The sequence below is a fragment of the Polypterus senegalus genome, chromosome 7 (genome assembly GCF_016835505.1).
Source record: "Polypterus senegalus isolate Bchr_013 chromosome 7, ASM1683550v1, whole genome shotgun sequence".
In the NCBI taxonomy this organism is placed as follows: domain Eukaryota; kingdom Metazoa; phylum Chordata; class Cladistia; order Polypteriformes; family Polypteridae; genus Polypterus; species Polypterus senegalus.
Window position 1 is genome coordinate 175,498,666 of NC_053160.1, and position 16,688 is coordinate 175,515,353.

The window sequence follows — 16,688 nt, forward strand, 5'->3', positions numbered from 1 at the left end:
AACCACATTGACTTGCTTGTCCATATGAAATGTTTTGGAGACTCTCTAACATCCTGGAATATCCATCCATCCATCCATTTTCTAACCCGCTGAATCCGAATACAGGGTCACGGGGGTCTGCTGGAGCCAATCCCAGCCAACACAGGGTACAAGGCAGGAACCAATCCTGAGCAGGGTGCCAACCCACCGCAGGACACACACAAACACACCCACACACCAAGCACACACTAGGGCCAATTCAGAATCGGCAATCCACCTAACCTGCATGTCTTTGGATAGTGGGAGGAAACCGGAGCACAAGGAGGAAACCCACGCAGACACGGGGAGAACTCCATGCAGGGAGGACCCGGGAAGCGAACCCGGGTCTCTTAACTGCGAGGCAGCAGCGCTACCCACTGCGCCACCGTGCCGCCCTTCCTTGTGAATTCCAGGAGACAGATCTGCTTAGGCCTCAATGGTCCGTGGGGCTGCATTGCATTATATGTCGGCAAACACACACACACTGGGACAAAATGTGTTATCCCTGGAAAGACAATCAAGCTGTGATAAAAACAGAAAGCAGACTCAGGTTGCCCCCAACACGCATTAGAAATACGACGACGACGTGCTTTACCTCAGACAGGGGCATTAGCTCCCCTGAAGACGCGCTGAAGTCGAGTTTACCCTCTGGAATGAAGCAGGGGGCTGCAGGCCCTGAAGAGCTCAGCGTCTATAAATGTAATTGCAGAGACAGACTTGATCCTAAAAGCAAACACCAAGTATGAGACATCTCAGGATGTGCAAATCCGCAATATTGGTCTGGTTTAGTGTCTGAGAGACCTCCCAGCCTCTCCGTACCTGTCAGAAGGCCCTGGCGCTGACACTTCTGCGCTTCCTGTCAATTGAAAAATGAATTAGAGAACATCCAATAAGGAGGAATTCATGAGAAAATAAAAATAAAAAATACTGTACGTACTGTATCTAATTGCCTTATAGATTGAAGAGGAGCTAATTACACTGCCGATTAAAACTATTCACACCCTTTTTACATTTTATTATTAGGCAACATTAAATCACAGTGGACTCTTTAATGTCAAAGTGAAAACAGATTCTCTGCAAAGTGGTCTAAATCAGTAAACCACCACTGGTCCCCAAGTGTGAGCGAAGTGGTCTGCAAGCTGACAGCCATCAGGTCAAAGTGACTCTTACATCGCTCTGGTGTTTTTCAGCCTTGTTTTAAGTCATTTAATTTATTTTACGGCACCCCTAGTCAAGTCTCCGTTACATCCGCTTCCCAATATCATCATCACCCAAATTAAATTATTTCTTTAGAGGCCTGACATCAATCATAAAGAACCATAAAATAAATAAAACAGACTGTTTTACCCTGGAAACTTTCTAATGAGATATTTGGTCTTGACGTCATCCACAGAACTTTTAAAATTAAAGTGGAATACTGGTGGGACCCCCCCTCACATTTCTTCTTCTATCTTTTGTAGCCTTTCTGACTTGTTAGTGCATTATACGTACTTGTAAGTAATGTGGCTGGCGGCTGGGGATCATGCCCAGTCAGGACATCTGGAGGATGGAACAGGGACAGGGAGAGGAGCATTACCTGCCCTGGAACACGAGAAGGCAGCCCCCATGGTGGGTGTTGGGGCCAAGGGAACAGAGCTTGGAGGCTCGACCTTGTGGGGACCCGTGACCACCGCCAGGGGGCGCCTGGATGGATCAGAAGCCATGGACACCAGGAAGTACTGCCAGGACCAGGAAGCTGGTACACCCGGAGTACTTCCAGGTGCCCATGCAGCACTTCCGCCACACCAAGAAGTGCTGCAGGAAGGTCATCAGGGAGCACTTGGAGCACATCCGGGTGAACTATAAAAGGGGCTGCCATACTTCATTTGAGGAACCAGAGTCGGGAGGTGGAGGATGGAGCTTGTGAGTGGAGGAGTGAGGGAGGCAGTGAAGAGAAGAAGAAAGAATAGAATAGAAAAGAGAAAGGAAGAACTGAGCATTGTGAATTTGAGCATTGTGTGGTGCTGGAAAGAAAAAAAAGACTTGTGGAAGTGTGCCTCTTGTGCCTGTCTGTGCCAGGTTAAGCGCTGGTATAGTGCCATCTACTGTCACAGTAAACAGATAACAGGTAAGGCGCAGAAAGCTGTAAGAAAAATTATTACAGATTTTTTCACAATACAAGGACTTTCATTCTTCATGTCTATCCAAAATTAGTCAATTCTTGGTTTTTCAGACTCAAAACTGCCCAAATTAAATCGTTTAATTACTGCCTTTTGCTCTACAATACTCAGCGTAGAATGGCTTGATACCAGTGTAACAACAGATGGGTTCCTCGGCTACTCCTAATCACCTTCTTCTTCTTCTTCATTGGCAATTCTTTATATTTCTTTTTTAAAACATTTTATTAAATTTATTAAAATCAAATAACATTCCATACAATCAAGTCATGTTTTACAAAACTAGGTTCGAATCAAATCAACCCCCACCCAGATTCTTTATATTTCTCTTTTAGACTGTTTCTTCTTCTTCTTCTTCTTTATCATCTTCTTTTTCATCTCCTTCTTCTTCTTTTTCATCATCTTCTTGTTCATCTTCTTCTTGTTCATCACCTGTTTCTTCTTCTTCGTCAACTTCTTCATCATTGTCTTCTTCTTTTTCATCATCGTCTTCATCATCTTCATCTTCTTTTTCATCATCTTCAGCTTTCTATCAGCAGCCTGGAGGAGGAGTTCAGGGTTTCTCGTATAAGAGAGGCCCTAGTCTACCAAGGCTCTGGAGATTCTAGAGTAACAGCAGCAGGTATTGAAGTGCGAACAGGAAGGAAGTGGAGAGCACAAGAGGGACTGGAGGTGGCAGAGTCTCGGCTTAGACACAAGGCACTTGTGGGCACAGTGGCAACGGGGCGAGCAGGACTGGGAGCAATCCCAAAGCCACAGTACAACAAGGCTCAGGGCAAGGCGAGACGAGGATTGGTCCTAGAGGAAGTCCGAGCAGGTGTTGAGGAGGTGAGGACCAGCATACAGCAGACGGTGAGCATGCGGCAGCAAGGGGCATGGACGAGGTGGGAAGGAGCGCTGGAGAGGAAGATCACCTGGAACGACATCTGGAAGGCAGAGCCACAGCGTATTAAGTTCCTGGTCCAAGCTGTGTACGACGTGCTCCCCAGCCCAACGAACCTGCATGTTTGGGGTAAGAGTGAAGTTCCAACGTGTCCACTCTGTCCTGGACGAGGATCCCTGGAGCATATTCTGAGTAGCTGCCCATCTGCACTTGGAGAGGGCCGATACCGTTGGCGACACGATCAAGTCCTAAAGTGTATAGCAGAGACCATTTCACATGCAGTGGCCAACAACAAATATGTTGGCAGCCAGAGAAGAATTGCCTTCATAAGGGCTGGTGAGCAGGCGCAAGCAAAGCAAAAATCATTCAGCCTCCTTTCATCTTCAGCAGACTGGGAGCTGTGGGTTGACCTGGGCAGGCAGCTCAAGTTCCCAGAATTTGTGACATCAACCTCATTGAGACCCGACATAGTTTTAACATCTGCATCGTCCAAGCAAGTCCTTTTGCTGGAACTGACAGTCCCATGGGAGGACCGCATGGAAGAGGCAAATGAGCGTAAGCGGCTCAAGTATCAGGAGCTCATTGAGGACTGCCGAAGGAAGGGCTGAAAGGCTTGCTGTGAGCCCATAGAAGTAGGGTGCAGAGGATTTGCCGCTCGATCCCTGTGTAAGATCTTTGCCAGGCTTGGAATCACAGGAGCTGCAAAGAGGAGAGCCATTAAGTCCATCACAGAAGCCGCAGAAAGAGCCTCGAGGTGGATTTGGATCAAGAGGTCCCCAAAGTGGGCCAGTGCTGCTGGGACACAAGTTGGGGCGTGATCAACCCCGGCTGGGTCACCTGAGAGAGGGTGTCTGATGTTGTGAGACCCGAAACACCCGATGATCTCAGGAAACATCACTGATGATGTGTCCCAGCGCATCCAGAGATGTATCTAAATACTTCATCATCATCTTCTTCTTCTACTTTATCATCTACTTCATCTTCTTCATCATCTTCTTTTTCATTATCTTCTTCTTGATCTTCTCCTTCATCATCTTCTTTATCATCATCTTCTTCATCTTCTTGTTCTTCTTTTTCTTCATCATCTTTTCTCACTTATACACTATATTGCAACATGTATTGGGACCCCCCACCCCCAATTCATTGAATTCAGGTGTTCCAATCACTTCCATGGCCACAGGTGTATAACATCAAGTACCCAGGCATGCAGACTGCTGGCTTTTACAAACATTTGTGAAAGAATGGGTCACTCACAGGAGCTCAGAGAATTCAAGCCTGGTACCGTGATAGGATGCCACCTGTGCAAGAAGTCCATTCGTGAAATTTTCTCACTACTAAATATTCCACAGTCAACTTTTAGTGGTGTTATAACAAAGTGGAAGCAACTCAGCCAAGAAGTGGTAGGCCACGTAGAAACACAGAGCGGGGACAGCGTATGCTGAGGTGTGCAAACGTTGCCAACTTTCTGCTGAGTCGATAGCTACAGACCCCCAAAAGCTTACTGAAGAGCAGTGCATAAAGAGTGAGCTTCATGGAGTGGGTCTCCATGGCCGAGCAGCTGCAGTCAAGCCTGACATCACCAAGTGCAATGCACAGCGTCAGATGCAGTAGTGTAAAGCCCACCACATGCCACTGGACTATACTGTAGAGCAGTGCAGACGTGTCCTCTGGTGTGACCAATGACACAATCTGATGGACGAGTCTGGCCAGGAGAATGGGACTTGCCTGACTGCATTGTGCCAAGTGTAACGTTTCGTGGAGGGGGGATTATGGTGTGGGGTTGGTCTTGGCCCCTTAGATCCAGTGAAAAGAACTCTTAATGCTTCAGCATACAAAGCCATTTTGGACAATTTCATGCTCTCAGCTTTGTAGGGACAGTTTGGGGATGGCAACATGACTGTGTGGCAGTACACAAAGCAAGTTCTATAAAGAAATGGAGAAGCGAGTCTGGTGTGCTCAGAGCCCTGACCTCAACCTGACAGACCACCTTTGGGATGAATTCAAGCGGAGATTGCGAGCGAGCCAGGCCTTCTCGTCCAGCTTCAGTACCTGACCTCACAAATGCTCTCCTGGTCACAAATTCCCATAAACACACTCATACTCCTTGGTAAACCTTCTCAGAAGGTTTGAAGCTGTTAGAGCTGCAAAGGGTGGGCTGACTCCATATTAAAGTCTATGTGTTAAGAATGGGACGTCATTAAAGTTCATGTGTGTGTAAAGGCAGGCGTCCCAATACTTTTGTATGAAGAGTTGATGGGCCTGATCCACCTTCTCCAAACAGCTCAGTCCTGCACCTCCTCCTCAATCAGGCCCTTTATCCTTCAGATCTTCTTTCACCTCCACTTTGGCCTCTCTTGCTTTCTCTTCCCCTGTATTTCCATTCCCATCACTTCTATGCCCACTTATTCTTTGTCTCTCCTCATCACATCTCCATACCACTTCCGCCTACTGTCCTGTACTTTCTTAGATATCTCACTCACATTTGTTTTACCTCCCATTGTCTCAGTTCTCATTCTGTCTTTCGTTATTTCTGCCACTTCCGACTTCTTTTCCTGCTCTCCCTTCATTGCCCTCATCTCAGCTCCATACATCATTGCTGGTCTCACCATTGTCTTATAAACCTGACCTTTAACCTGCTCCTTAATTCCTTGATCACATGATACCATCCATCCATCCATTATCCAACCTGCTATATCCTAACTACAGGGTCACGGGGGTCTGCTGGAGCCAATCCCAGCCAACACAGGGTGCAAGACAGAAAACAAAGCCAGCCCACCGCAGTCAGATGATACTCCTTCTTCCAAATGCTATCGAGAGCATCAAGAGCAGGGCAGGAACCAACCCTGGACGTGGAGCCATTTCTTCACCCATCCTGATCTCCAAGGTCTGAGTAGAAGCATCGAAGAATTGAGGTTCAGGCGTGGAAACGTTTTCCCCTCACGCTTATTACCGTTGTGGGAGCAAATGCTACTGGGGTCTCTTCACACGTGCCCAGCACCCCTTCAACACACACACACTGTTTCCTCCTGTCTCTGCCCATTCTGACCTCACTCATCTGAGTAGCTGTCTCTGAATCTTGAATTTCAGACCTCAAGGAGTAGCAGGAAGATCTTAAGAATCCAGACATTGACTGTGAACAGTAACTCAAAGGTAATTTAAAACAATTGTAATATATTTTACTGAATCACAGTTTCTCATTTTTAGTAATTTAAGAGGCCAATGTAACATTAACACGATCAAACGGCCCAATTTGCAGTTTCCTTGTTAACATACAGCAGCTTATCACATTGAGATCTTCTTTTCCTTTGCATGTGAACTTTAATAAAACATTTTGCTTCTCGGCTTCACTATAAATGAATCATGCATATTACATGTCCAGATGATGTGTCAGCGTTGTCTCATTCTGGATGGCTCACGAGCTTCATCTTCATTAAAGCAAAAGCAACATGATTAGCATTCATTTGTGCCATCATCTTATATAACAGCACAGCACTTACTATGTGATAAAAATGCATAGAAATGCATGGATGTAGGCAGCTGAGACCTGGCAAGGCTTTGGACTGCAAGCCTCTGAGATGCTGGTTCAGTTCCCACCACTGACTCATTGCACAACATGCATGTCACAGGTCTTATTGTAAATTATTGTAAATGTGAAGTACCAGTGAATGGCTCGGAAACTCACAGTCAATATCAGATAAATATTAACACCCGAGCGTGTCCATGTGCTCCTTCTCCAAAATTACAATGTAGAACTGTAGAGGGAAAGGCTGGGACATATTTGTACTTAACATTAAAACTAATTCTTATACATATAATGCATTAAAAAAAAAACAAAAAAAAAAAAACTTTTTCTATGAAATTTATCCTTGCATTATTAATTATTAATCAGGGTGCCAGAAGACTGAAGCCAGGAAGAAGTGATTCTCTATACAAAGAGTTGTGGGAGTCCTGAGTTGTGACTCTCCTGTACGTACAGTGCATCCGGAAAGTATTCACAGCTCATCACTTTTTCCACATTTTGTTATGTTACAGTCTTATTCCAAAATGGATTAAATTCATTTTTTTCCTCAGAATTCTACACACAACACCCCATAATGACAACGTGAAAAAAGTTTACTTGAGATTTTTTGCAAATGTATTAAAAATAAAAAACTGAGAAAGCACATGTACAGAAGTATTCACAGCCTTTGCCATGAAGCTCCAAATTGAGCTCAGGTGCATCCTGTTTCCCCTGATCATCCTTGAGATGTTTCTGCAGCTTCATTGGAGTCCACCTGTGGTCAATTCAGTTGATGTGACATGATTTGGAAAGGCACACACCTGTCTAGAGAAGGTCCCACAGTTGACAGTTCATGTCAGAGCACAAAACAGGCAAGAAGTCAAAGGAATTGTCTGCAGACCTCCAAGACAGGATTGTCTCGAGGCACAAATCTGGGGAAGGTTACAGAAAAATTTCTGCTGCTTTGAAGGTCCCAATGAGCACAGTGGCCTCCATCATCCGTAAGTGGAAGAAGTTCGAAACCACCAGGACTCTTCCTAGAGCTGGCCGGCCATCTAAACTGAGTGATCGGGGGAGAAGGGCCTTAGTCAGGAGGTGACCAAGAACCCATGGTCACTCTGTCAGAGCTCCAGAGGTCCTCTGTAGAGAGAGGAGAACCTTCCAGAAGGACAACCATCTCTGCAGCAATCCACCAATCAGGCCTGTATGGTAGAGTGGCCAGACGGAAGCCACTCCTTAGTAAAAGGCACATGGCAGCCCACCTGGAGTTTGCCAAAAGGCACCTGAAGGACTCTCAGACCATGAGAAACAAAATTCTCTGGTCTGATGAGACAAAGATTGAACTCTTTGGTGTGAATGCCAGGCGTCACATTTGGAGGAAACCAGGCACCGCTCATCACCAGGCCAATACCATCCCTACAGTGAAGCATGGTGGTGGCAGCATCATGCTGTGGGGATGTTTTTCAGCAGCAGAACTGGGAGACTAGTCAGGATAAAGGAAAGATGACTGCAGCAATGTACAGAGACATCCTGGATGAAAACCTGCTCCAGAGCGCTCTTGACCTCAGACTGGGGCGACGGTTCATCTTTCAGCAGGACAACAACCCTAAGCACACAGCCAAGATATCAAAGGAGTGGCTTCAGGACAACTCTGTGAATGTCCTTGAGTGGCCCAGCCAGAGCCCAGACTTGAATCCGATTGAACATCTCTGGAGAGATCTTAAAATGGCTGTGCACCGACGCTTCCCATCCAACCTGATGGAGCTTGAGAGGTGCTGCAAAGAGGAATGGGCGAAACTGGCCAAGGATAGGTGTGCCAAGCTTGTGGCATCATATTCAAAAAGACTTGAGGCTGTAATTGCTGCCAAAGGTGCATCGACAAAGTATTGAGCAAAGGCTGTGAATACTTATGTACATGTGATTTCTCAGTTTTTTTATTTTTAATAAATTTGCAAAACCTCAAGTAAACTTTTTTCACGTTGTCATTATGGGGTGTTGTGTGTAGAATTCTGAGGAAAAAAATGAATTTAATCCATTTTGGAATAAGGCTGTAACATAACAAAATGTGGAAAAAGTGATGAGCTGTGAATACTTTCCGGAAACACTGTATACATACAGTAAATAACTGAGCTTCCAAGTTCCAAGCCTGTGGCACTGTGCTAAGCTAGCGGGGCTTTCTCTGCCGACCCAGAGGAGGTAATGTCTCGTACAAGCTCTCTCCCCCAGTCCCATCAGCAAGTTGTCCTGGCCGGGTTAAGAAACCCAGCTGTTTATCACAATATAGATAGATAGATAGATATGAAAGGCACTATATAATACAATAGATAGATAGATAGATAGATAGATAGATAGATAGATAGATAGATAGATAGATAGATAGATAGATAGATAGACATATATGCATATCTTACATATAAATGTCCACACGTGGAAGTGTGTGTGTCTATCTGTCCATCCCAGAAGTACGAGGCTACAGCTTGAAGCTCAAAGAGCTGGCAGGGCGGTCCCAAGTTAAATTTATTTAGCCACTGACAGACAAGAGGGCGCGCACATCCGCAAAATGAAACAGCCGACTCTGCATTTCATTTTACATCACGGGCTTACGCAGCTAGAAATATTTATATACTGTATATATAACACAGGTAAATAACCTTTAAACAATACAAAATTCTCTCTTCAATTCTCCTCCACACCTCCCAGCAAACTTTGTCCACCTCCACCTGACTCTGGCTCCCCGCTGGGTCTTCAGCAGTCCCTTATAAAGTCCTTGCACCAGAAGTGCTTCTCCTCTTCCATTCACGTCAGATGGTCAGACGAAGAAGTTCTTTGATCAGCCCGGAAGTACTTCAGGGTTTCCGTTCTCGTGATCCCCTAGTACTTCTGGGCTAAGTGAGAACTTTGTTTCCCACCTTCTTCCCGCAGCATCCCCTGGCAGCACCCGCGGTACCCAGCAGGGCTGTGTTGCCGAACTCCATGTCCCATAATCTGGGGCACTGCTGCAGTGCAGGGAAGCTGCCATCTAGCGCCTTGGGGGAGGCAGCTTTTTCAGGACACATCCTTCCATTTCAGGGGCATCCCAGCCAGGTTGAGCTGCCAGCCGTCTCCTACAATATATATACAGATATAAATATATGTATATACACTCACCTAAAGGATTATTAGGAGCACCATACTAATACAGTGTTTGACCCCCTTTCGCCTTCAGAACTGCCTTAATTCTACGTGGCATTGATTCAACAAGGTGCTCAAAGCATTCTTTAGAAATGTTGGCCCATATTGATAGGATAGCATCTTGCAGTTGATGGAGATTTGTGGGATGCACATCCAGGGCACGAAGCTCCCGTTCCACCACATCCCAAAGATGCTCTATTGGGTTGAGATCTGGTGACTGTGGGGGCCATTTTAGTACAGTGAACTTACTGCCATGTTCAAGAAACCAATTTGAAATGATTCGAGCTTTGTGAAATGGTGCATTATCCTGCTGGAAGTAGCCATCAGAGGATGGGAACATGGTGGTCATGAAGGGATGGACATGGTCAGAAACAATGCTCAGGTAGCCCGTGGCATTTAAACGATGCCCAATTGGCACTAAGGGGCCTAAAGTGTGCCAAGAAAACATCCCCACACCATTACACCACCACCACCAGCCTGCACAGTGGTAACAAGGCATGATGGATCCATGTTCTCATTCTGTTTACGCCAAATTCTGACTCTACCATTTGAATGTCTCAACAGAAATCGAGACTCATCAGACCAGGCAGCATTTTTCCAGTCTTCAACTGTCCAATTTTGGTGAGCTCGTGCAAATTGTCGCCTCTTTTTCCTATTTGTAGTGGAGATGAGTGGTACCGGTGGGGTCTTCTGCTGTTGTAGCCCATCCGCCTCAAGGTTGTGCGTGTTGTGGCTTCACAAATGCTTTGCTGCATACCTCGGTTGTAACGAGTGGTTATTTCAGTCAAAGTTGCTCTTCTATCAGCTTGAATCAGTCGGCCCATTCTCCTCTGACCTCTAGCATCAACAAGGCATTTTCGCCCACAGGACTGCCGCATACTGGATGTTTTCCCTTTTCACACCATTCTTTGTAAACCCTAGAAATGGTTGTGCGTGAAAATCCCAGTAACTGAGCAGATTGTGAAATACTCAGACCGGCCCGTCTGGCACCAACAACCATGCCACCCTCAAAATTGCTTAAATCACCTTTCTTTCCCATTCTGACATTCAGTTTGGAGTTCAGGAGATTGTCTTGACCAGGACCACACCCCTAAATGCATTGAAGCAACTGCCATGTGATTGGTTGATTAGATAATTGCATTAATGAGAAATTGAACAGGTGTTCCTAATAATCCTTTAGGTGAGTGTACAATTTCTTGTATTAGGAATTTCTTAGTTTTCGCATACCCCTTGGGGTCAGAGCGTAGGGTCAGCCATTGTACAACGCCCCTGGAGCAATTACAGGTTAAGGGCCTTCCTCAAGGGCCCAGCAGAGTAGGATCTCTTTTGGCAGTGATGGGGATTCGATCATAGATGGATACCAACATAGATCCTTAGCTTCATTCTCTTTGCTCTCTCGGCCTTATGTCAGTGCCATTTTTGCTCTTGTTTGTGCCTTACTACTCACACAAGTGCAGGAAATCTCGGTCAAACCAATGAAGCTAACTTTCCTTCCAACAACGAGAGTCCAACTAAAACATAACGGTTGGTTTTGTCACAGTTTACAGTTGATCCTTTCGACAAAAGTTGACATCAGCCCTGAAAGAGTTAAGCAATTGAGAACGATCACACCCTCACGTGCAGGTTCGACTCGCCCCAATTACCTCATCAGCTCCCCGCGGCCGTGTGAGTGCGCCCACAGAGAGTGGCACAGCCAAATGGATTATTTAAAATCTGGCCTCTCTTTTGAAACCACGGAGCCGCTCTCCAGGGTTTGTTCCTGCATTGATCCCCATGTTAGCCGGGATAACTTCAGGCAACCCAGTGCATCCCTGGTCTGGATGAAGAGGGTCAGGAAATGACAAAACAATTACACCCTCATGATAAATAGATTGTCTTCAACACAAATGATCAGAAGGACTTGAAGTTGTGTGTGTGTGTGTGTGTTTCACATCGAACAACCCCCAGGGGTTCAGCCCATAATAGGGTACGAGGGGTCAAAGTTGCTCCTTTTCACAAAACTTCAAAAAAAATGGGGACAGGAATGTGGAGGGTCGTTTTATGCTATTTTGAAGGTGCAGATCACAACTACGTTAATGTGTTTGACATTTGATTCTTTATTGGTGGTCCTAGCAATCTACAAGCCACTCCCAAAGGGTTAATAATGAAAAATATCAAACATAAGCTTATGGGGTATTATTTTAGACTATTTCAAGGTCAGTGATTATGAATGTGAAGTTATTTGGTGGCTGTGGTGCTAAGGGTCTGCACTGGTATCTAGAAGGTTCAAATCCTGCTTCTGCCAGGAGGAATGCTACTCTGTTGGGCCGTTGAGCAAGAACCCCTTAACTGGAAATTTGCTCCAGGGGTGCTGTACAATGGCTAACCCACCAAGGGTCATGTGAAAAGACAATTTTAACAAAATATATCAAATCAAAATTTCCGATTTTCAGTCCTTTTCTAGAGATGGAGCCTTCTGTGGACTTGAATCAGCAGGTGAGAGATGACAAGTTTCTGTTACAATCGAGAATGTTAAGTTTTTAAATGTTGAAATTGAAGAACATGTTTCTATTTATATTTCTACTATTTGATGCAATTCTCCTTGTTTTTTGTGTACTTGTAAGTTATGAAATAAATCATTACGTTTCTTATAAACAGCCCAAGTTCAGACTTTTTGCTACAGGAATAACATCTGCCTGTTTCTAGAGTCTGGGCACCCGCTGTAAATCCCGAGGGTGAGATACTCGGGGAGAGTGGTTCTGCACAGGAGGGAGGCAGACCCGCTTCCATTGAAACTTTGCTTTAGAGTGACCGGCCACCCAGTGCTGGACCTGATTAGACGCTGGCAGAAATCCAGTGTGGGACACCCCAAAGTGACTGGCTGTCCAGTGCTACACTTAATTATATACTGGTGGAAACATAGCCTGTGACTGTCAAAGTGACCAGCCGTCCAGTTCTAGACGTAATCATGTGCGAATAGAAATCCAGTCTAGGACACTTCAAGCTGGCCGGTCATCCAGTGCTGGATATAATTATACACTAGTGGAAACAAAGCCTGTGACCCTCAAAGTGATTGGCCTTCCAGTGCTGGACCTGATTAGAAGCAGGTAGAAACCCAACCTGGTACACTCCAGGATGATTGTCCATCCAGTGCTGGATATAATTGTGTGCCAATAGAAACCCAACCTGGGACACTCCAAAGTGAATGGCGGCCTAGTGCAACACTTAATTATATACTGGTGGAAACATAGCCTGTGACTGTCAAAGTGACTGGCCGTCCAGTTCTAGACGTAATCATGTGCCAATAGAAACCCAACCTGGTACACTCCAAGATGATTGTCCATCCAGTGCTGGCTATAATTGTGTGCCAGTAGAAACCCAGCCTGGGACGCTCCAAAGTGAATGGCCACCCAGTGCTACACTTAATTATACACTGGTGGAAGCGTAGCCTGTGACCCTCAAAGTGACCGTCTGTTTAGTTCTAGACGTAATCATGTGCCAATAGAAATCCAGTCTAGGACACTCCAAACTGGCCGGTCATCCAGTGCTGGATATAATTATACACTAGTGGAAACAAATACTGTGACCCTCAAAGTGATTGTCCATCCAGTGCTGGCTATAATTGTGTGCCAGCAGAAACTCAACCTGGGACGCTCCAAAGTGAATGGCCGCCCAGTGCTACACTTAATTATATACTGGTGGAAACATAGCCTGTGACTGTCAAAGTGACTGGCCGTCCAGTGCTGGACCTGATTAGACGCTGGCAGAAACTCAGCCTGTGATACTCCAAGGTGATTGTCCGTCCAGTACTGGATATAATTACATGCCAGTAGAAACCCAGCCTGTGACACTCCAAGTGACTGACCACCCACTGCTAGACATAATTAGATGCCGGCAGAAACCCAGCCTGGGACCCACAAAGTGACTGGATGCCCAGTGCTAGATGTAATTATGTGCCGAAAGAAATCTAATCTGGGACACCCCAAAGTGACCAGTCATTTAGTTTTCGAACGAGCTAGACGCTGGTAGAAACTCAGCCTGGGATGCTCCAAGATGATTGTCCATCCAGTGCTGGATATAATTGTGTGCCAGTAGAAACCCAACCTGGGACACTCCAAACTGACCAGCCATGCAGTGCTGGATATAATTATACACTAATGGAAACTTAGCCTGTGACTCTAAATGTGACCGGCCGTCCAGTGCTAGACATCATCACGTGCCAATACAAATCCAATCTGGGAGTCTCCAAAGTGACCAGCTATCCAATGTTAGACCTAACTAGACTCTGGTAGATACTCAGCCTGTGACACTCCAAGTGACTGGCCACCCACTGCTAGACATAATTAAATGCCAGCAAAAATCCAGAGTGGGACACTCTAAAGTGATGGGCCGCCCAGTGTTAGACCTAACTAGACGCTGGTAGAAACTCACCCTGTGATACTCCAAGGTGTTTGTTCATCCAGTACTGGATATAATTACATGCCAGTAGAAACCCAGCCTGTGACACTCCAAGTGACTGGCCACCCACTGCTAGACATAATTAGATGCCAGCAGAAACACAGCTTGTGTCACTCCAAAGTGACCAGCCTCACCAGTGCTAGATGTAATTAGGTGCTGGTAGAAACCCAGCCTGGGACACTCCACCATGGGACAGCTTACAGGCTTTCCTCCCTAGTCAGAAATATTCCACACAAATCTTAAGGCCACCTTCCTGCTGTGACAGTAGCAGCCACTAAAATCAGTGGGTGACCTAAAGCCACCAGTCCTGTGAATGTGCAGGTGTACTCATAGATGCTCTCAGGCCAAGGTGAAGGAAGGATCATTGCTGGCCTCTGTCCAGTGTCATTCTGTCTAGCGATGGGAGGTGAATTCTCCGTATGCTGCCTCGTCGACGGCCCCCTGCCTACTCCAAAGTTGTCCTTCGGAAAGCCAATCTGCGATTCTGCCCAACCGTCTATCTCATCAAGACCTCCCTTAATCAGAAATTGTCAGGTGGTTTTGCAGTTCAAAAGATGACTCAGATTTATTTTTAGCCGACGAAGGCAGCTGAAGAGTTAAACTTCTCGCCTCATTTTCTTCCTCAAAACGAGTTTCACTGTTAGTCACCGCAGGAAAAAAATAAAATAAATAAAGTTCTGTTTTTTTTTTTTGCCTCTCTCTCTCTCTCTCCTTTAATTACCGTAAGAGCCGCCTGCATTATGGTCACATCTTGAATTTAAAGGAGGTCTAGATGCACAGTCAGGAGAGGCTACATGATCAGAAATGCCGTTCTTCAAGAAAAAGGTCAAATTATATGATTGGTCGTTGCAGGCAAGCAGTCCGACGACAGGAACGGCGCCCAGAAGTCAGTCCCGGACGTCTGTCACCCCTTCCACTCAGGATATCTGCAGGTTGGTGCTCACAGTAATTCGCATGAAGCCATGCTGCTGGTGTATTTCATATCTTTGGAGCGTTTCTCATTTCTGTAGTGTCTCATGTAGCGTCAAATGCACGTTCTGTGGACGACATTCAAACTGATAATGGCTGAAAGGGTGACAAATGAAAAATTGAAGTAATGTCTGTGCTATGTATTTGATAAACTATAATTTTCCATGTGAAATAATCCACCTGTATGATAACCCATTGATTTCTTTTCTTTTCACTAAAATTTTGTTTTGCCATTTCTGTCGAGCTATCACTTCACCTTCTCTTTCCCACTTTCCATTCTCCATGTTGGCATGCTGCTGCTGCTGCTGCTGCTGTCGTTCTGCTAAATAAACTCAAAAAAATTAATAAATAAATAAACGCAAACAAAAGGCCTGCTGTTCTTCAGGCAGTACAGGAAGATGACTCCGAGGCGGGCACACCTGTCGTGGTCTTAACCCATACAGGCAGGGATGCCGAGAAGAGGGAGATCAAACAACGGCCACCCAGAAAGCAGGAGCTCTGCCCAAACTGCGAACATGCAAACGTGGCAAGGCAGCCCAAGGAAAAAGTTTTGAAGTCCCGTCGGGAGCATCTCCGAGCACGGGGTACAAATACCCACCAGGATACAGATTCTTCCTCGGATGATGCCCGCTGGGGCAAACAGAAAAGCTGGAGCCAGGAGAGGGCCAAGCCTCCAAGGAAAGGTAGAAGACGGTTTCTTGCCAACAAGGTGCAGGACAAATCCCCTGCGCCCGCCAGGCTGCAGTTGGCTCCTCTAGGTGGCAAGGGAGGAGAGGAGCCACAGAGCAACAACTCGACTGTGCCCACGCACTTACAGAAGCAGTCATTAGGGAGCAGTCGAAGGAGGCTGTCGTCATCTTTGCAGTCTTCTCTGGAGACGACACTCGAGTCGGCCCAAAGGAACGGAAACCACGCGGCGAACAATGCCTTGGTTATGTACCCCGAGTCTTCCTCGTTACCCGAAGAAGACAAGGCTACTTCAAAGTTTTGTGCAGATGGTTTACCAGATGCATCCGCTCACAACAAGCCACTGATTTTTAATCTTCAAAGGAAAGGCGACTTGTTACACACTGATGATGATGAGGATGACGACGATGAGGACTTGGAAGTCTGCCGGTGAGTTTGCTCTTTGAATTGTGCGGCTGTTGTTTGTGCTTTGCTTTGTTTTCTGGCATTTCCATTTTGTTCTAAATATCACTACTATAAAAAAAAAATTAGAATTGATGATATTTATCTTAATTAATTTAGCTTTGGTCCTTTTCAGCATTGTTCCATAAAGGGTCTGTATTGTGTCACGGTTGATTGTCCAAACTATTAATCACTGGCAGTGCTACAGAATGTAAAGGTGCTCAACATAAATGGATATCAGGGCAAGGATGTTTGGTGCAGGAAGACGGCAGTCATATTTATACTTGCAAGGTGATGTTTTTAGAACAATCTGGATGAGAACAGGTCATTCAGCCCAACAAAGCCCACCAGTCCTGTCCACTTAATTCTTCTAAAATGACATCAAGTCGAGTGTTGAAAGTCCCTAAAGTTCTCCTGTCCACCACAC

At 45.8% G+C, this 16,688-nt stretch overlaps 1 protein-coding gene across 1 annotated transcript in view; it reads left to right on the forward strand.

Moving 5' to 3' along the window:
* march1 (membrane-associated ring finger (C3HC4) 1) overlaps positions 1-16,688 on the forward strand; it is a 493,069-nt gene that overhangs the window by 392,609 nt on the left and 83,772 nt on the right. The window contains exon 5 of the mRNA XM_039757996.1: positions 15,017-15,096. Coding sequence (XP_039613930.1) covers positions 15,017-15,096 — 80 coding nt within the window. The remainder of the gene's footprint in view (positions 1-15,016; positions 15,097-16,688) is intronic.